This window comes from Dromiciops gliroides, chromosome 4 (genome assembly GCF_019393635.1).
Source record: "Dromiciops gliroides isolate mDroGli1 chromosome 4, mDroGli1.pri, whole genome shotgun sequence".
Classification (NCBI taxonomy): Eukaryota; Metazoa; Chordata; class Mammalia; order Microbiotheria; family Microbiotheriidae; genus Dromiciops; species Dromiciops gliroides.
The window spans coordinates 165,477,145-165,499,266 of NC_057864.1; the positions used below are offsets into that span (position 1 = coordinate 165,477,145).

At 43.2% G+C, this 22,122-nt stretch overlaps 1 protein-coding gene across 1 annotated transcript in view; it reads left to right on the forward strand.

The window, feature by feature from the left end:
• The window catches only part of BCAS3 (BCAS3 microtubule associated cell migration factor), a 789,343-nt gene that overhangs the window by 745,587 nt on the left and 21,634 nt on the right, over positions 1 to 22,122 (forward strand). Inside the window, exon 25 of the mRNA XM_044003231.1 lies at positions 19,751 to 19,918. Coding sequence (XP_043859166.1) covers positions 19,751 to 19,918 — 168 coding nt within the window. The remainder of the gene's footprint in view (positions 1 to 19,750; positions 19,919 to 22,122) is intronic.

Genomic DNA, 22,122 nt, shown 5'->3' on the forward strand with positions numbered 1-22,122 from the left:
TTCCTCTAAGTTTAACAGAGATTGACTATATTCCTTAGGATTTTTTTGATAACAGGAAGTGATGGGAATTGGCCTAAATTGACCTTCCTGAACTTACTTACAGTAGGAATATGATTGCCATGCTGATTACCATTCTTGGCCCCTGCTACACAGCAAAACTGGGAGTGGAGGCTGTGTCCTGACATGGGACCTCCACCCCACTTTCTGGTCACTGGCCCAGACAAAGTCTTAACAGAAAACCTCAGCACAGCTTAAAATGAGACCAGCTGAGTTTGGGTGAAATTGTAACCAGATTGATGCTATGATTTGGGCATTTTTTCACACTTGCTAATGAATCTCATACAGGGTCTTTTATAACTCACAAGCCTTGTCCTCTCCACAGGCAAGCCTAAATTCATTTATCCCTACAGTTCTCACTGCGAGAGTCTTGGGGGCTGAGGGCAAAAAAGCAGAGCCAAACACAAACCCTTGGGTTCTTTATTGCAGGACAGCCTCTGGAATTAGTCCTGGCAGTTTTTATTTTGAAGGAAATCATCCCCACCTCTTATTCTGTACCCCCTGCTCCATCAGCCTGCCTCATACTCAGCCAAGCCAGGACTCTGGGTTGGAGTCACTGAGTGGAGCCTAGGAGCAGGAGGTGTGAAGTTCTCCTCATTTGTTTTAATGGAGTGTTAACTTCAGCCCCGGAACTGTTAACACTTAACACAGAGCTCCTGAACTCTGCAGAGGTGGAGGGCTGACAGCTGGGGGCTGTTTGAGGTCTTGGACTCATTAAAGAGGGGAGGGGGAGCAAAAGGCAACAGAGCCACACTCCAGTTAAACATCAGTTTAATGAAGCCAGGTTCCTAACACTAGGTGTGTTCCTAGAATGTGGGTGCTCTTCTTCACCTTTCCCCAGAGCCCGGATTTGGATCCCTCCTTGGCTATTTGCTTGACTCAAGTGACTTAGGACAAATCACTTAAACTCTCTGGGCCTCAGATGAGGTGATTGGCCTGCATGACCTCTGAGGTTCTTTCCAGCTGTGATCCAATGATCCATGATTGCCTTTCATGCTTGGGTCTGAACCATTGACCAGTCGAGTGACTGTTTTGGAACTATTTGGACATAAGAAGCTAGCAGACTGTGGTTTCCAGGTACAAATTTGGCTTGAGTTTGAAGTCAACTCTATGCCTCACCATGACTGAAGTGATACACTGAGTCACTGTCCCAGGAAAACCATCTGGAAGGTCATCAAGGGCATGGGCAATGAGGAACCTGAGCACATAGCGTAGGATCATAGCTTTAGTCCTGAAAGGAACTTTAGAGAACATGGAATCCAAACCTCTCATTTTACAGAGGAAGAAACCGAGGCACAATTCAGTCAAGTGACCTGCCCAAGGTCACATAGCTAGTTAGGTGTCTGGAGTGGAATTTGAGCCCAGGTCTTCCTGGTCAAAGTATTTTGTCCACTACAACATTCGCCCAAACCATAGCACTCATTCTGGTTACAATTTCACCCAAACTCAGTTAAATCCTTGACTATCAGAACTCTCTAAATGGATATGATCTTGACAGTAAGATCTTCAAGGGTAGGAGGGAAGGATTTTCCTTAGGCCATTTTAAAACACTTCTTTGCTAGGAGAACTTTGGTATATCTATATGGAGTAATGATCTCTAAGCCCAGTGAGGAAAGTCAGTATCTTCTCATTGGCATATAGGTCATCATCTCAGCATTGGACCAAGGCAGACAGTAGTAAGTAAAGTTTCTGTTCAAATAATAGGCAAGAAGTGAGATTAGGACTCCCCATCTCCTTATCCTCTGAACCAGGCTGCAGCCCAGATACCATAAGCTCTCTACATCCAAACTTGACCTTAAGATTTGGGAGCCTGGACGGTAGCTAGGTGGTGCAGTGGATAAAGCACCGGCCTGGATTCAGGAGGACCTGAGTTCAAATGCAGCCTTGGACACTTGACACTTACTAGCTGTGGTGACCCTGGGCAAGTCACTTAACCTCATTGCCCCGTGTTAAAAAAAAAAAAAAGATTTGGAGCCTTACACCCTTGCGAAAGAAGGAAGGGCAGGGAAGCCATTTCTCCTCCTTATCCTCTGATAACAATTTGATGTGGAATCCTGCAGAAGGTACATTGAGTGTGGACCTGAACACAAGCTAGCTCGTTCCCTAGAATGTTGGGCGATACTTGAGTCCAAAGAAGAAGGGAAGCTTGGATCTGAACTCAGCACTCATCTTAGGGACCTCCGTTGTCCCTAGGACAAAAAGGAAAGTTCTCTCTTTGACCTTTAAAACCCTCCACAGTCTGGCTTCAACCTATCTTTCCAGATATATTTCATATGACGTCTCATCATGTATCCATCATTCAGCACATCTAACCTTCCTTGATATCCCATCTAATGCCTCCTTGCTTTTGTACAAACCATCTCCTGTGTCTGGAACACTATCCCTTCTTACCTCTTCCTCCTGGAACTCTTAATTCCTTTTACTCTAATAATACCTTTGTAGAGTCAGCTCAAGTGCCACTTCCCACATAAGACCTACTCTGCCCCCCACCCCAGCTCCCCACTGGTCATGACCATCACCCCTCCCCATCATTTCTTTGAATTTACTTCACTTATATTTTGCATTTGTTTTTCTGTGTACTTTTTGTTTCCCACTCTCTTCCAGTAGAATATAAGCTTGTTGAGGGCATACTCAGTTTAATTATTGTATTCCCAGCACCTGGAAGCTAGTTTGTACTTAACCAATGCTTATTTGAGTAATGGTTATGTGGGAGAGCCACAGGCTGGGACAAGATCCTGTCCTAGTCTTGATCTGCTGACCCCATTATCCTTATTGTGGTATAGTTTTCATGTTTGTAGTAGAGCTTAATTTTCATTTGAGGTTTGTGACCCTTCTCTTGCATCTCCTCCATTGAAATCAGTCCAGTTCCCTGGATTCAGCATCCAAACCTCCTGTTAGATTTTCAACTTTCAGGGTAGCTGGATAAGAAGGCAAGATGAGAAACCAGCAGGGAGTATTCGAGATCTGGCTCATTGCCCTCAGCAATATCAGAATGGAGAGATGGGCGGCTGTCTTCAACTCTTTAGTGTGACCTGCATCTCTCCCCCAGCCACTAAAGCTGGGGTAAAGGTGAAATCCTGGCTGGAGAGCCCCACACAGCAGCCCAAACCAGTCTGACCACAGGTCTCTCTTGTCCAAAGGCCTTCGCCATCCTCACCTAAGGCAATCCAGAGCTGGCCAGGTTGGAGCTCCTTTGGGTCAAACCACAGGGGGAAACAGGAAACCCGTTCAGCTCACTGAGGAAGTGGAGATGCCACAAGAAGTGGGAACAAAAAGGATCAAAAATAATCCATAGAACAGTCATTGGATGTTTGTATATATGGTATATTGGGTTTCACATCTGATATTCAACCGTGATCAATCGCTCAGCTCACTGAGGAAGTACAAGATGCACAAGAAGGGGACAAAGGATCAAAAATAATCTATAGAACAGTCACGGGGTGTTTGTATATATGGTATATTGGGTTTCGCATCTGAAATTCAACTGTGATCAATCTGATGGCTTTAGAAACATCTCCTCTGATTAATGAAAGCAGAGTTTCTCCTAGGCTCCAGGTGTCAGACTTCAGAATATTTTGGCTTGAGAACCTTAGGTTTTATTTAATTGGGATCTATTTTTTTGTTTGTTTTTGTTTTTGTTTTTGTGAGGCAATTGGGGTTAAGTGACTTGCCCAGGGTCACACAATAAGTAAGTGTCAAATATCTGAGGCCAGATTTGAACTCAGGTACTCCTGAATCCAGGGCGGTGCTCTATCCACTGCGCCATCTAGCTGCCGGGATCTATTTTTAAATAAAAATACAGGGTTATTTTGTTGTTGTTTGTTTCCCCCCCAAATACTAGAGCATCCCTCTATAAAACTGGGCATTGGACAAATGAATGATACCTTTTAGGCAACATAACAGGATGGACCAAAGTGTTGATGTGGGAAATGGAGAAGAAGCTGTTCAAAGCCTGCTTCAAACACTTCAGTATATAACCAGTGGCAAGTTGTTTACCCTCTCTGAAGCCTAGTTTCCTTATCTGTAAAATGGGGACAATAATATATGCAGATACCCACCTTGACAGGTAGTAGTGAGGCTTTTTCATTTATTCATTCAGCAAATCTTATTAAACTCCTAGTATCTGCCAGGTACTGCACTTTGGCCCTCAGGATTCAAAGATAATAGCGAAACAATACTTTCCTTCAAGAAGCTTACATTTAAAAGGAGGGAGAGGTTAGGGGGGGACCGAGTACAAGATGAACACAAATAAATACAATATATGTACAAACCAAATACAAAGTCATTTGAGACAGGACACCAGCAACTGGAGAGGATGAGGAGGTGATAACAGAAGCTAAAGATGCTGAGATGCAAAGATGAGGGGAAAATGCATTCTTCTTTTTTTTCCCCAAGCTTTAAAGTGCTATATAAACTGTTGTTATCTCATCGCCCTCTTTTCTTTCTTTCTTTCTTTCTTTCTTTCTTTCTTTCTTTCTTTCTTTCTTTCTTTCTTTCTTTCTTTTTTTTGTTTTGTTTTTATCATTGTCTTCTTTTCTGATGAAGCTTAGATGCAAATGGCCCAAGGACAAGTAGCTCTCCTGTTCTTATTCCTTTAGATTCCATGTTCTAAGTACTTTTGCACAAGTAGATAAAATTAGCACTTTTTGCATTTGAATGAAAGTATCAAGATATAAGCTTATCTTTTGTTGGCTTACTAAAAGCATCCTCCTGTACATTTTTCTATACAACTTCTATAACAGACCAGGGCAACAGGGATGATACGCACCTCATCCTATCCCCAAATGCTTTTGGTTTCCTTGACCAGGTCTCTATAACTTGAAAGGTTTTTTATAACATGTAGCTTGGTAATTACAAGTATTGGGGAAGAGACATATATTTAAAATATTTGTAGTTATACAGATATTTGTGTTATGTCCTGGTGATTGTGGGCACCAGTTTTGTTCTGTTACAATGGTTCAGTTCTAATACAGTTAATTGCTTGAGTTCCCCCAAGATATTTTGAGGTCTCTGCTTAAAGTAATTTGAGACAAGACACCAGATAGGATTAGTTAAGTGGCACCATAGTGCACAGAGTGTGGGCATGGGAGTAGGAAGCCCCTGAATCAATTAGTTCTGTGACCCTGGGCAAGTAATTTAACCCTGTTTGCCTTTGTCTCCTCATCTGTAAAATGAGCTGACAAAGGAAAAGGCAAACCCACTTTATCACCTTTGCCAAGAAAATCCCAAATGAGGTAACAAAGAGTTAAACACAGCTGAAAAGACTGAACAACAACTTGAATTATGGGGAATTGCTTGTCAGTCAAAGATGGCATCCTCCTGATTTATAATTCTAGACACTATGTCTTGCTAGATTTGTTAGGCTACTCTTGAATCTTAACTTTATAGGCTCTATCTGGAAGTAAAAATCACTTTCAGTTACATTTGGCAAATACACAACCATGCACCTATTGCTAGCCTTTTCTATTCCTCAGTGAAGTGATATCTGCTTATTCCATAAATATTTCAGTAGGTTATTGATATGTCTGTCATCTTCTTTAAGAATATCTGTCAGGGGGGCACTAGGTGGTGCAGTGGATAAAGCACTGGCCCTCGATTCAGGAGGACCTGAGTTCAAATCTGACCTCAGATATTTGACACTTACTAGCTGTGTGACCCTGGGCAAGTCATTTAACCCTCATTGCCCCAACGGGGGGAAAAAATGTCTGTCAGTCCCCTTCAGCTTTTTTTTCATGGAACTGTTCATCTTTCTGTAACTGCTTATGGTGATGGACTTTATATTTTGCTAATATTGTATGGGGTTTCCAAATCTTTTTCAGTCCATTTTACAATTCTGAAAGTATACCTTAAGATCAATGCCTAGCTACTAATTGCTTTAAATGTATTCTTACCATCCAGCTTTGATTTCAGAGTGCCAATAAGTCTCTTAGCATATTCAGCCAAAACCTTCCTTATATCTTTATGTTCAAGGTGCCTTATCTGGAGGAGAAACCAATGTATTTGTAGGTATCTCCATCTTCCTTTGGTTCAGTGTGATCTCTAGACTCAGGCTTCAAAGCCTTCAGTCTCTCTTTCCATGGTATATATTAAGAATTATTATTGCCACTTTTGTTGTTATTGTTAGTATTTGTCTTACTATTAAGATTATCATCATTCCTAGGGCTTTCCTCATTTCTATTTGTTGAGTTTCAGTGGCCATCTCTATACTAAAGCGTCATAGGATACTGGGCTTTCCTACCATACTTGTTGGCCATTCTTTACCCATCATCAATGGGAAAGATATCAGAGCCCCCTGGAGGAGTTGTTTTCATTGCCCAGTATCTTGTAAGGAATACTTCCAGTCCTGTTTAAGTGTGTAGAAAAGCCAAAATCACATCTATGCCAGGCTTACTGATAGAGGAGGAAAGGGTCTCTAGGCCTCTAGTGTCAGACCAATTTGGACAGACTTGTTCATGGAAGCACTTCAGCATCTGGCCAGAGGTAGGGTCCCTTTGAAGTCTCCTATACTAAGACCTGCAGTGTCCCAGTCATTGAATGCACAGACAGACTGATGGCTTGATGATGTCATGATGATGTAGTTACAAGATCTGACACTCACTATCCACTCTGTTAGGATGGGCCCCTAGGGATCCTTGCCCCAGTTAGCCAAGATGATTGGGGCGGGGGGAGGGGGGGGGAAGAAATTAACTGGTCAGGAAGCTGCTTTCCAAGGTGCGTGCTTTGTGAAATCTCTCCCGAGTGCCTCCCTGCCGATTTATGAAATCTGTACAGAGGTGGAACTTCTGCTGCTGTTTTTCATGCACAAGTCAGTGCACATTCCAGATATGAATTAGGAAGAAATATGTCATATGTACACAGGGGAGAATCAACATCGCGTGCAGCCAAGTGTGGCCGCGAGGGGAAAAGTCAAGCCTAGGTCAGGTAGCAGGAGGCTCTGTCCACCTTTGACTGAATCAGAAACCAATCCCTGAAATGTGCCAGGCAGGAAAAACCCCTGGGTCACCAAGGGGAGTTGCTAGAAAATGCAGAAGATCCAGAATTCCTAGAGCCCCCACCCCCTATGGCAGCTGCGATTCCTTCCCCCCAGACTGGAGGGTCGGGGAAAGGAGGGTACAGGCTGAGCTTCTCCAGGGCTTATTCCCACTGGGCCTCCCAGGCTTCCTGTCAGTCTCCTCAAGGAAAGGGAAGGCCCCCAGAATCAGCCCCAGAAAAGCCTCAGCTAAAGAAATTCAGTAAAAATGCCAAGTAACTTAATGAGGACCCTGAGCCCCAGCCTGGAGTACCATGCAGGACATCCTCTTACTCGAATCAGGAGTCATGTCTTCTGACCTCAAGGTTTCCCAGGCACTTCTTCACTATTAGGGCTCACTACTCTAGAGCAAGGCTTCTTAAATTTTATCTACTCTTGACCCTTTTTTGCCCCCAAAATTTTATCTCGACCCAGGCATATAGGTATATGAAATAGGTTTTACTGTTGCCAAATTCTTCTCGACCCCCACACTCAGTTACTCCAACCATATAGGGTTCTAGACCATAGTTTAAGAAGCTTTGCTCTAGAGGAATGATGGGTAGCCCTGGTATGACCCTTTCTGTCTTTCACTCTCTTTTTTTTTTTTTAAAGTGAGGCAATTGGGGTTAAGTGACTTGCCCAGGGTCACACAGCTAGTAAGTGTTAAGTGTCTGAGGCCGGATTTGAACTCAGGTACTCCTGACTCCAGGGCAGTGCTCTATCCACTGCGCCACCTAGCTGCCCCCTTTCTGTCTTTAATTAGGAAAAGTACAAGCCTTCTTTTCTCCCATATAGCCCTCTTCCTGGTGCCTTAACTGATGGGGGCCCTACTACTGAAATGTTAGAGTTTTTCAGGAAGTACTACACAGAAGCCCTAATGGTATACTGGGTGATCCCTTGGCTCTTCGGGAAATTCTTAATCCCCCCTCAGTATTGTTAATTACGTGGGAGTCATCTGTGTCCATTGGAAACTCCAAGATTAATTATTCGTTGTTCCTAGTGTTGCATACAGGTAAACTGAGATCCAGAGAGGTTCCATGACAGAACCCGAAGGTCACAAAGCAGAGTCAAGAGTCGACATGAAGTTAGAACCCAGGTCATCTGTTTTGCAATCCTACGTTTTAGCCCATAAAGGCTATAATCTGAATGTATCACAGAACCAGAAAGGCTGCTTTGAAGCCACTATGAATTCTCACTGGGCTGCATTCCTTGGCTTGGGATTGTCCAACATGTTCACCACATGGAGCCATTCAGTCAAAGACCTATGCACAGCCCATTGGTGCTCCTTGCCCCACTCCACATACTTCCATGATTCCATGATCCTGCTAAATGCCTCATCTCCCCACTCCCATCCTCCCAGCAGTTCAGGCACTAACTCCATCAGACCCCATTTGTCTGGCTGCCCCCAGGCCCAGCTCCAGCCATTGGTCAGATGGATACAGGGGCAACTAGGACAAATGTGCCAACACAAGGGTGGCAAATACCCAGGGTGAAACTGAGGGAGTAGTCACCTTAAGCACTGCCTGAAAGGACTAGGAAAGAAGAAGTGCCAGACCGATCCTGACGCATCTAACCTGTTTCTATTTAGTGGGAAAACCCAGAGTCAATCAGTTAGCCCCTCCTCCCCAACCAAACCCCTGCCACAGGTGTGTCTCTATGGTCCCCAGAGTCAACCTTAAGGTTTGACGAAGGCCCACTTTGGATGGGAGGGAGGGAGGTTTTGTGAATGCAGAAGTTCTGATTTGAATGCAGAGCCCTCTGTCAGGGCCAGAATAATTAGTGTCAGACTAAATAGCTTCATTAACTCCAGGGGCACTCCTGGACCTTGAAAAGAAGATGCTTTCCTATCAGGTAGCAATTTGGGCCCTGGCCTCCTTAGCTGTGAGAGATATGAGCAGAGCCCCAATCCTTCCCCCCCCCCCCCCCCCCCCCGCCCCCCCACACCACACACAATATGAGAAAGGCAGAGAGGTAGCTGGCTCATCGGATCTTGTAGAGAGCAAGGATTGTCATCAATCTAAAGAACCCCATCCCTCTCTGTCTCTCTCTGTCTATCTCTCTTCTCTCTGTCTCTCACTGTCTCTGTGTCTCTCTCTATCTCTCTGTCTCTGTCTCTCTCTCTGTGTCTCTGTCTCTCTTCTCTCTCTGTCTCTCTCTGTGTCTCTCTTCCCCTGCCCCCTCCCCCACCCCTACCCCACTGATAATAGCATGCAAAAGACAGAGAATCCTTACCCAGTGGGGTGGTCAGCTCACCAGATGTCATAGTTGTAATGCAAAGATGAAACTTAATAACCAGGCCCATTCTTCCTGGGGGACCCAGAAAGCCCAACTTAAGATGTTAAGCAATGGCCTATCTTGAAGATCTGGAGGCATGTCCTGGCTTCTCTTCAGATTCCCTGTGCAGCCCAACACAGATAATTTGGTCATCCTCAGTTCCCTGAGTGACATTGGCTCTCTGCTCCTTCTGACTTCACATCATTCCCTCATCTCTCCTTTTCTTTTAGGTAACACTCTCTATCTTGTGTCTCATGCCCCACATACCTATCTCTGGTTTTCACCAAAAAGGTATTCTTTTAGAAAATTAAGCTTAGCCCCTGGGTTGGCAACACTGATGCATTTCTTAAGTGCTGAACACTTATGTGCGGTACACTATACTAGGCACAAATATAAGTATGATATGGTACCACCCTCACCAAGATTGAGGAAATAAGACATACATCAAAATATAATGAATATGGGGTGGCTAGGTGGCGAAGTGGATAAAGCACCGGCCCTGGAGTCAGGAGTCCCTGAGTTCAAATCCGGCCTCAGACACTTAACACTTACTAGCTGTGTGACCCTGGGCAAGTCACTTAACCCCAATTGCCTCACTAAAAAAAAAAAATTATATATATATAATGAATACTAAACATCTGTATATGTTATATCAGAAGTAATAGAGAAGTGTTATATAGAAGTGCTATAGGAATTGAGTAGAGTAAGTGTTCCCCATAGACTCAAGTGGTTAAGAAATCTTCATAGAAGAAATGGGATTCAACCTAGATTTTGGAGAATAAGTAGAAGTGGAGATAGGCAGAGGGGTAGAGGAAAGCAAGGACAAGAAAGAAGGCTTCCACGTAGTCCTTCACGGGCAAGAGGGAGTTGTCTTCCCCAAACTTGACACTTCTTCCTTAGAAGCACTCAAGGGCTAGTGATGATGATGATGGAGTTTTTCTGTCCTGGTCAAATGATAGCTGTCACTTCAGGAAATGTATTACCACAGAAGTATGTGTCTTCCAGTACAGAGGAGAAGGGGGAGGCTTGATATAAATTCATATCACTTTCCAACAAATACATTTCTAGAGCTGAGTTTTGCTAGGTATTTTCTGCCATGACCCTGTGAAGTAAGTAGGTAATGTTATTCCCATTTTACAGATGTGGAAACCTAGGCTCAGAGAAAGTGACTTGTCCAAGGTCATGATGCTAAGCATCACAAGCAGAAGTAGAAGCTGGGTCTCCTGACTCCAAAATAATCACTTCCTACTATGTCAAAGCTGCCTTTCCAAGAACCCAAAGTTTATTTTAACCCCACTCCCATCCCAAGCTTTTTTGGCTTCTAATCTGCAGCATTTTCATTGCCAGCCTTATATTTGCTCTGCCCACCTTGCAACCATTGGGAGACATTTATTTGCTCTAAATCCTAAGACTCTTCCTTTGCTTGATGGCTTTCTCTCTACTGGTGCTGTTGTTGGAGTGGGCAGAACGAACTATATCCTCACCCTTTGCCAGGGCATGTAGGCAAGCATCCTTTGGCAAGACATCAAAAAACACTGACTTTATCATCATTTCTGTGACTTATCTCAAGAGCCAAGCCGGTTAAATATTCTCTTCCCCCTCCTTACCACCCTGAACCCAGAACAGGACTGGCATTAAAAGAGAAGAGATCATAGACAGGATCATAGATTTACATCTGGAAGAGACCTCAAAGGCCACTGAGTCCAAAACTCCCATTTTGCAGATGAGAAAAATGAGGCACAGAGTGGTTAAGTGACCTGCCCAGCTAGTAAGTGACTTAAGATTTTAATTCACGTTCTCCTGACTCCATATCCAGTGCTCTACCCACCCTATCTGTACTGCCTCTTTTGTTCTTTCCCTTCCCCTACCCCGACCCCACACACACACGTTCTAGGGTGTCTTTGTTTAGTCATTTTCCAGGTGGTCGTTGTTGTTTAGTCATTTTTTCCATCATGTTTGACTATTTTCAAGCTCTTCTGAGGTTTTCTTGGCAAAGATAATGAAGTGATTTGCCATTTCCTTCTCTAGCCCATTTTACAGATGAGGAAGTGGAGGCAAACAGGGTTAAGTGACTTACTCAAGATCACACAGCTAGGAAGTGTTTGAGGTCAAATTTGAACTCAGGAAGACTAGTCTTCCTAACTCCAGACCCACCTCTCTATCCACTGCACTACCTACAAAGAATTGTTCCCAAGCTGTTGGACTCAGTTGACTAGGGACTAGAGAAGAGATAAAAGTGACAAATCTTTTGGAAATGGGCTAGAAGAGACAGACATGACTTCTCCAATTGGTAGAGCTCCAATGTATATTGTCTGAATTTAAGGACTTCTTCACTGAGACACCAACACTGCAAAGCCATTTCTAAAAGAGTCCTTGTGGCATATAGAATACAAGATTGTTTCCCAGCCTCCTCACTCAGGCTAGAATGGTGGGTGGCATCTCCTAAGAGTACATTACAGGGCAGCTAGATGGTGCAGTGGATAGAGCACCGGCCCTGGAGTCAGGAGTACCTGAGTTCAAATCTGGCCTCAGACACTTAACACTTACTAGCTGTGTGACCCTGGGCAAGTCACTTAACTCCCATGGCCCTGCCAAAAAAAAAAAAAAGTACATTACATAGAGATGATCATTGTCAATGGCTGCTCTCAGGTACAAAACAATCTGTTTCACACATTTGAAATAGAGGAAATCTAGACACCAGTTCATGTGAAAAGGCTCTGGGGGCAGGAGTGGGAAGGATTGATGGATCATGAGCACAATATGAATCAAGGCTATAATGTGACAACCAGAGGATGTCATGTAGTCTTAGACATAATTAATATCCAGGACAAGAGAGACTATGGGTCTTTTGTGTTCTACCCTGCTCTGATTACATCCAGAGTATTGTATGCAGTTCTTCTCAGGAAGGAATCTTTTTTAAAATAATATTTTTCCTAATTACATGTAAAAACAATTTTTAATATTCATTTAAAATTTTTTTGAGTTTTATATTTCTCTCTCCCTCCTCCTTGAAACAGTAAGCAATTTAATATGTTATATATATGCAATCATGCAAAACATATTTCCATATTAGTCATGTTGTGGAAGAAGATACAGAACAAAAGGAAAAAAACACGCAAAAATAAAGTGAAAGATAGTATGCTTCAATCTGCATTCAGACACCATCTGTTCTTTCTCAGGGTGTACATGGCATTTTTCATCACAAGTCCTCTGGAATTGTCTTGGATCATTGTATTGCTGAAAAGAGCTAAGTCATTCATAGTAGTTCATCATACAATGTTGCTGTTACTGTGTATGATGTTCTTCTGGTTTTGCTTACTTCGCTTTGTATCAATTCATGTAAGTCTTTCCAGGTTTTTCTGAAATCATCCTGCTCATCATTTCTTGTAGCACAATAGTATTCTATGACATTCATATACCACAACTTTTTCAGTCATTCCCCAATTGATGGGCATCCCCTCAATTTCCAATTCTTTGCCACCACAAAAAGAGCTGCTATAACTATGTTTTGTGCAAATAGGTCCTTACCCCACCCTCCTGGTTTTTTTTTGATCTGAGGAAGGAATCTAAGCCATGAGTTATCCTAGGAGACAAAGTGGGTAGAGCAGCTGGGTCCTGAGTGAGGAAGACCTGAGTTCAAATCCAGTCTCAGACACTTACTAGCTGTGTGACCCTGGGCAAGTTCCTTAGCCTCTTTCTACCTCAAGTTTCTTATCTATAAAAATGGAGGTAATAGCACCTGCCTCATAGAGTTGTTGTGGGGATCAAATGAGATAACATGCAAAGTGCTTTAAGCACTATGTAAATGTTAGCTATTGTTATTATCTGCAGAAGCGGCATCCTTCTTGTTTTTACTGGCCAAGCAGCCCCTGCAAGGAGCAATACAGAAGTCACAGTGTAGGGACTGTATCGTTTCCTACCTGCTCAGGACCTAAGAATGCCATATCATCAATCATTTATTCAGACATACTCTCAAGAGTCTACAGAGGGAGCAGCTAGGTGGTGCAGTGGATAGAACACCTGCCCTGGATTCAGGAGGACCTGAGTTCAAACCCAACCTCAGACACTTGACACATTAGCTGTGTGACCCTGGGCAAGTCACTTAACCCCCATTGCCTGGCCAAAAAACAACAAGAGTCTACAGAACATTTCATTTAGAAACCATATCCACTTCAACTAAATTTATAGGAAATATCTGCCATCTGGAATGTTGGGAGTGAAGGGGTGAGCTTCTAATCCGATACCTTCAGAGAAAGAAGCATCATGCCTATCATGAGAGTGGAAAGATCATAGGGCCAGAAATTAGAATACCTGAATTAAGAGACTCAGCTACTTGGTATTATTTCTATGTTTATTTACTGTTACTTCTGTAGTGCTAAAGACCCAAGATGAACATTCCCTCACAACAGTCCTATGAGGTAGGTAATGCAAGTGTTATCATCCCATTGAATAAATGAGGAAACTGAGGCTCAGAAAGGTGAAATACTTGCCATGGGGCACACAGCTATTAGGTGTCAGAGCTAGGATTCAAAAGTAGGCCCCTTGAATGCAAGTCCATTGTACTTTAAAGCCTGCAAACAAGGGCAAGTCAACCATCCCTGGTTCATGCCTCTCTCCTTGTTGTCTTGCCTCTTTAATGTCAACAGAGTTCTCTAGTCTTTACCACCACCTCCCTTGGACTCTGGACTCCATCTCACCTTCTGGCTGCCTGGCTTTTCCAGCTCTCTGCAAGAATCCATTTCTTGTGCTGTACTGACCATGCAGATCCCCCACCTGCTCTATAATTTACAGACATTCACTGATGGCCTACTATGTGTTAGGCACTGTACCTGCTTTGCTGTTGGCCTGCCCTGGTACAGGCCCATATTTTTTATCTATGTGCCCAGCTTTCTGATCCCACTCTGCTGTCAGACCCCAGTGAATATAGGTGTCCCTTAGCCCCAGCCCACTCCTGACTCTCCTGGTCCTGGTTCCTTATCATCAGTAATGACTTCCAGCTGCTGATTGTCTTCCAGAGGACTTCTTTTACTCTCTTCCCTAATGAAAGTCCTGGTTGTATGGCTCTGGGCAAGGTATATTACCTCTGAGTCCCAAGTTCTTCATCTGTGAAACGGGAATAATTTTATTCATAGTACCTCCTTGCAAACTGATTTGAAGACAGCATTTTTTTAAACCTTAAAGTGGGGCAGCTAGGTGGTGCAATGAATAGAGCACTGGCCCTGGAGTCAGGAGTACCTGAGTTCAAATCCAGCCTCAGACACTTAACACTTACTAACTGTGTGACCCTGGGCAAGTCACTTAACCCCAATTGCCTCACTAAAAAAAAACCAAAAAACAAAAAACAAAACCTTAAAGTGTTGTTGTATATGTCAGAAGGTATGATCATGTATTTGCAGGGAGCCCAGAGATTAGTTGATTTTATAGTTAACGAGAGTCTTTATGAAATTAGTATAAGGTGTACTAATTTGTGGTGTAGTGGCTAGAGCACTGGACTTGAAGTCGGGAAAACCTAAATTCAAATCCTACCTCTACCACTTACTGCCTATATGACTTTGGACAAGTCACTTAACCTCTCTGGGCCTCAGTTTCCTCCTTTGTAAAATGAGGGGGTTGGACCTGATGAACTCTAATGTCCCTTAAAACTCTAAATTTGTGATCCTGTGGACCTCTCTGAGTTCCAATGCCCTCATCTGTAAAATAATAATAATAGTAGTAGTAATAGTAGTATGCACTGGGCCTGGAGTCAGGAAGACCCGAGTTCAAATCCAACCTTAGACACTCACTGACTGTGTGACCTTGGACAAATCATTTAACCTTTACTTGCCTCAGTTTCCTCATCTATAAAATTGGAGCTAATAATAGCACACACCCCAGAAGGTGGTTGTATGGATCAAATAGAAATGATATTTGTAAAGTGCTCAGTACAATACCCAGTACTATATAAATGCTCGTTGCCTTTCCTTTCCCCCATCTAGCTCACAGGTTTTATTGTGAAGCTCCAATAAGATCTTGTCTAGAAAGTGCTTTCCAGACTTGAAAGTGCTATACTTAATGAATTGACAAATAACAGTTGTTCTTTGTTTACGCTGGAAGCCCTGAGTCTCCAGTGAGGTCTCTGGCTGCATACTCTGTCATCTTTTGGGAGTGAATCCTACATGTGGGACTTGCTGTATGCTCTAGCAGTGGTGCAGATACTCCTCATCCCTTTACCCATGTAAAACAAACTGAGCGTTGCCTGGGTTGAGCTGAGTGTGTCACTCCTGGGGCCTCAGCCACTATGAGCTCATCCTTGGAGGAGTGCATGGGGAAGGGGAGCTTCCTGTTTTCCATTAGGATTGCTCGTCTCCCTGGAAAACAAGAATGCATGGGTGTCATAGGAAGAATTTTTAGGCCAAAGAGACAAAGCAGCTACTAATGGCCTTTCTGAATCTGGAGTGATAGGCTAGAAGGACCAATCCCTACATGGAATCTTATTGGGTTTTTAAATTATTATTATTAACTTAAACATACAAACATGAACACTTCTATCTGCAAAGAAAAGGAGGATTGTGTTTGAAACTGTGAACTTGTTAGGAAGTTTATTTGTTGTTTTTTAAAATTTCTATTAAACTTGGTGTATTAGTAACAAAACTGCCCCCACTGAACTTTATTCTGTTCTCTTTGTTGCATTTTTTTAATGTTTCATTGCTTCTTTTTTCTATCACTGTCACTACCCAACAATTCCCCTCCCTCCTGCCATTTAGGCCTCCCTTGTGACAAATAAATATACTCAAGCAAAACAAACCAACTTTTTGACAAGTCTGAACATCTATGTCTAGTTCTGTACCTCTAAAATGATCACTTCTCACCAAGAGGTGGGAAGCTTCATCCTTCTGAAGGCATGAGTGGTCATTACATTGATCAAATTTATTTAACATTTTTTCTTTACATTATTGATCATACAAATTGTCTTCTGCCCCTGCTTACTTCACTCTGCATCTGTTCATACAAATCCTTCCAGATTTCTCTGAATCCATCATCCCTTCTTAGGATTCAGTAGTATTCTATTACACTTATTTCCTATCATTTATTTGGCTACTCCCTAATTAATGGGTATCCACTTTGTTCCTGCTCTTTGCTATAACAAAAAGAGCTTCTGTAAACATTTTTTTTACAGAGGGATCCTTTTCCCCTGTCTTTGACCTCTTTTGGTGTGTATAGTTAGTACTGTTATCATTAGATCAAAGGGAATGCATGGTTTAGTTACTTTGGGAGTATAGTACCAAACTACTTTCCAGAATGGTTAAACCAATTGACAACTCTACCAACAGTACCTGTCCTCCCACAAACCCTTCAAAAATTTCCATTTTCTTCTTTGTCATCTTTGCTACTTTTTCAGGTGTGGGACAGAAACTGGGAGGTACTTTAATTTTCATTTCTCTTATTTATTTGGAGTATTTTTATAGAGTTAGTAGCTTAAATTTCTTCCTTTGAAAATTGTCTTTTCATGTACTTTGACCATTTAGCTATTGGGGAACTGCTCTAGTCTACCAATAAACATTTCTGGTTTTATATTTTCATACTATATTACTATATATTTGTATAAATTTCCTATGTATCTTTGATATAAGATATTTATCAGAAAAATTTACTCCAAGGATTTTTTTCCCACAGTAAATTAACAGTTTCTCTTTGTATTTAGCTACATCTCACTTTTAAAGAAGTTTTTCAGTTTTATTTAATAGATATTTCTATTACATATTACCCTTTATCTTTTATGTTCATCTCTATTCCCTTTTTTATCAAGAACTCTTCACTTATACATGGTTATTAAAAAGTATCTCCTTCCCCCCAATTTGTTTGTGATATGACCTTTTATTTTTAGGTCATATATCAGTCATTTGAAACTTATTGTGGTATATGGTATGAGGTGTTAGTCTAAAGCTAATTTCTGCCAGACTTCTCATTTTATCATTTTCATAGCACGTCCACATGACATTAACTTACAGAATTCTCATGACAGCCTCATGAGATGAGTAGGACCCAAATTATAATCCTCATTTTACAGATGAGGAAACTAAGACCCACAGAATTCACAAATGACAGAGCAAGGCCTTCGGAGCCAAGCTCTTTTGGCCTCTCATCAGTGTTTTTTGTATTTTATCACACTGACTTTCTAGAAGGAAAGAACCTCCAAAAAGGAACCACATTTAACAAACATACCCCTTTCCTTCCCCTATCCACCATGTATCTATGGGAACTATAGAGAAATAGGGGCCACTTTATCCCCATTTCATAAATGGAGAGAAAAAAAGATGAAGTTACTCATCCAAAATTATACAAGTAAATAGCAAGACCAAGAATTGAACCTATGGCTTTAACTATTATATATCCTTGAACCTTTGGAGCCTTGGAATTTGACTCCAGGGAGGGTAATTATGTGTCCGCCCTGTGTTTTCTGTCCTACGGTACACACACAAGGGGAAGCCTGTGGCATGCTAAGGTAGCATGACCCATGTCACCCGAGGAGTGCACAATTTGGCCTAAAGAAACAACACCTAATGTGTCATTGCCACTCAAGTGTACGTTGGTCTCTTTGGACAAGAAGGTTGATGGAAGGGAGGGGAGCCCCTTCATATCCTTTCATACCCCAGCCCCCAGATGGGCAGGCTGGTTCTCAAGGCACTGGATTCTAGCAAAGGCCTTAGGTGTTCATCTCAGAGGGGCCTCCCCTCATGTCCTCCATTTGTAGTTGTTGCTTGTCCCTTCAGTGCCAGGAATCTGCCCCAATGTTAGAAAAGAGATAAATCAAAGGGGTGCCTTTGCTGATGAAATTCAGGAGCTCACAGTGACCCTTGCTGCTGGTATAAATCCTGGCAGGCCAAGTAGCCAGAGGCCTTTGTCCCAGCCACCAAAGTTCAGGATTATCTAGCCCTCTTTGCTGATGTATGGAGCCGCTGGCTGCCTAGAGTGTTTACTAACGGTTATCACCTCAGTACTTTGGCCATTATCAGAGGCAGGGCCGCCTGCCGGGGGCTCTGGCTCGCACCCTCTCTATTACCACCTGTCATTGGCAGAGGGTGTGCATTGAAGCTGCACAGCCCCCTGTGCTGAGGGGAGATAGTTTCTGAAGGCTGATCAAAGGGGAGAAGCGAGGAGCTGATACAGAGGACGTGTCTCGTGTACTTTTAACTTTGGGAAACATTGGCATTTGCTGCTTTTTTTTTTTAACCTTCCTTGGACTGGCAGGAACCAGGCCCAGTCAATGCAGTGGATTTGGTTACCTAATGGCAGGGGACATGGTATGTGCTTAAAGCAACAGAGCATGACCGTAATCTCATTCCAAGGGAGAATGGTTTGAAATAAGCCTTCACAGAAGACTTGCTGTATAATAAAGTCGAAATAATTTTAATTTGTACTTTGAAGTGTTCTTGGATGCAAAAATCTAATCTTTGCATTCAGCAGAACACCATGTACTCTCTAGAACATGGGACCAGCTTCACGTTAAGCAGTGATGCTGAGGGGCCTGGCTGAAGATGCTATCACCCATCTCCATCTCTGGTGTCTCCAGCAGAGTGTCAACAGTTGTATAAAGCATAGGTGTATGAAGCTGCCAGGAACTGGCCCCCTGACCACACATTCCTGCTAGGGTTGGAGGCAGCCAGGAGACATGGAAAGGACATTGGCCTGGGAGTCAGAAGACCTGGCTCCTGCTCCTAGCTCTTCCATTAACTCTCTTTGTGATGCTGGGCAAGTTATTAACCCACTTTGGGCCTCAGTTTTCCTGTCTGCAAAATATAGACGTAGGGGGCAGTTAGGTGGCGCAGTGGATAGAGCACTGGCCCTGGAGTCAGGAGTACCTGAGTTCAAATCCGGCCTCAGACACTTAACACTTACTAGCTGTGTGACCCTGGGCAAGTCACTTAACCCCAATTGCCTCACTAAAAAATATATATGTATGTATGTGTGTGTGTGTATGTATATATGTGTGTGTGTGTATACATATATATATATATATATATATATATATATATATATATATATATATATATATATATATATGTAGGATTGGATGATGCCAAAGCTGCCTTCCATCTCCAGTGCTCTCTGGATCTGTGACCACCATCTTGTGATGTGACATTAGGAAAACCTGAGTTAAAGTCCTATATCTGGCCCATGCTAACTATGTGACCCCAGGCAAATCACTGCATCTCTCAGCCTCAGTTTCCTCATCTGTAAAATGGCGATAATACTGGCAGGAGTGTTGTGAGGAAAGTGCCACATTGATGTGTTCTGATTTTTCATTAATTTTCACATCGTAATTGTAATAGAGCCAGAGGCCTCTGGGTAAGGGGTTGGAAGGCAAGTGAAGAAGAGGTCTCCTCTGTGTGCGTCTGTACTCAGTGCAAGATTACCCTCTCTGTGCTGCAGGTACCTTTGATCGGAGCGTGACCTTACTGGAAGTATGCGGAAGTTGGCCTGAAGGCTTCGGCCTCCGCCACATGTCCTCCATGGAGCACACAGAAGAGGGCCTCAGGGAGCGGCTGGCGGATGCCATGGCTGAATCTCCAAGCCGGGATGTCGTGGGATCAGGAACAGGTATCAACTGAAAGCAGGCTGGGGGGTCTGCATTCGGCAGTGATGCACAACTGATCAGCCGGTGGTTTTTCAGACTCCTCCTTCACCCCACCTCCCATCCTAACTCCCAACCCCCAGTTAAAATGCTGCTTGCTGTCCCTTTTTGGAAGTTGTCAACACAGAGCCCTCCAAGATGGGGCTGCTCCTCAGGAGGCTGCCCCTCCCACCTGGAACAACTGACATAAAAATCCGATCAGGAAGGCCGTCCCATTGGCAGCTTCAAAGAGGGACAGGACCCCTGAGCCAAGATGAAGGCCTTGGGAATCCAAGTTTCTCCTGTAGCTCCCAAGGCCCTGACTTCAAGAGACAGAAGCTGAGCTGGCACTTGAGACCCAGGCCATGCATCATCAGCCATAGCTCACAGGGCTATGCAAGATAGTCAGGAAGGGGATTAACACCCCTCTGACAGTCTGCTTAAGGGTGCTGCTTCTCCTTGTTTCTGGGGTTGATGACTGCTCTGATCTAAGCTCTGCCAATACTAAAAAACTAATACTAGCAGAGGAAAGGATGGGTTCAAATGCTGACTTGGCTGCTTTCTCTCTGTGTGACCCTGGGCAAGTCATTTAACCTCTCCAGACCTCAGTTTCCTCTACTTCCTCCCCCACAAAATGAGGGTGTTGGACTAAGTAACCTTTAAGGTCCCTTCCAGCTCTAGCATTCTGTGCCAATCCTCTAACAACCCTCACACACTCATGAACTCACGTGCACATTTAGAGGAGAGGAAGATGTGACTATTTCCACAAAGTAACTATAGGTTGCTACTTACTCTGGTTGTACATCCCTTCATCTTCCTAGCTGCCCACCAGTTTGACAGTCCCCCAGATCTAGTTCTAAAGGGACTCTGCTTCCTGGGGCTGGACTAGTGGTACAGACACAAGGCCCCTCTTGGTTTTCCTAGGTGATGCCTAAGATCACAAGGATTACCAACAATAACAACCCAAAACCCCCCCAAACCAAACCAACCTCAATCACATTGAAATACAGTCCTCAAAATATTTTGTAAAGCAAGTTTATGGACCTCAGATTGAGAATTCCTAGGCTTAGAACAACCACTAGCATCATCCTTTGTAAGGTCAGCTCTTCTGCTCTTCTTACCACCCACCCCAGCAGCTTCTCAGAGCACCTTACCCTGATGCCAGTGGGTTCAGTCGTGTGTGGTAGAGGAATTGTTGGGCACCAATGAGTCATGTTGAATTTTTTTGAGAGAGACTGGCAGTGTTCCATCTGCCAGACAGCTATGAGATGCAATCAAATCATCATAGCCTTAATACAGTCCACAAAATAGAAAAAAAAGGGAGAAATCAAGAGTCTGCTGTCCCCCTACGCAACGCGATGAAACCATTCTTTGGCTTATAGGTGAGCAGAATGATGTCACTTTCTCTCTCTCCATCTTTCCCCCCATTGTGACTCAGTTTGGATAGAATTGATCATGTTTGCTGTCTGTCTTTAAAAAAAATAATAATAAAATGGCCCAACATTTACAGCATGGTGAGTTAGGTTGAGTGCTATAACATCAATCTGTTTTCTTCCTGACCGTTAACAATCGTTAACAATCTCTCTGCATTTGCACAGACTCCAGACTGTTATATTAGCTCAGCAGCTCTGCCTTCATCCTGATGTAAGAGCCCAGTGCTACCCCTCCCTGGATGCAGTGCCTTCTTAAGGAAGTGCCTCATGTACACCCTCACATGCTGAAGGTAGCAAAGCATCCAGGACCATTTGGGCAAGTCAGGAAAAATCTTGGTATCCCATGCTGGCAAGCAGAGCAAGCTTTCTTTACAAGCTTTTCTTCTGATAGCAGCCACTTCCCTACCCCCAAGCTCAGGACAACCTCTTGAGATGGCCTGAAGGACAAATGGACAAGGCAGTATTCTCAAGTGGTTGATTGACTCTGACAGCACTTAATGGCCAGAGATAAATAGATTCCTTTAATGCCTTACCAGTTAGGACATCATTGGCACGGAAATTTGTATAGTAATCAGGATTGATACACTATTTATGATGGTATCAATGAAGGATATAGTCACTACCCTAAGCTCCATTTGTTTTTTGTCCTTGTAGCCCTTAATCTACAGATATCCCCATTATAATGTTGCTCATTATTACGTGGATTCACATATAGCTGACATTTATATAACTCATCTAGCATGGGTTCTTCAAAGCTT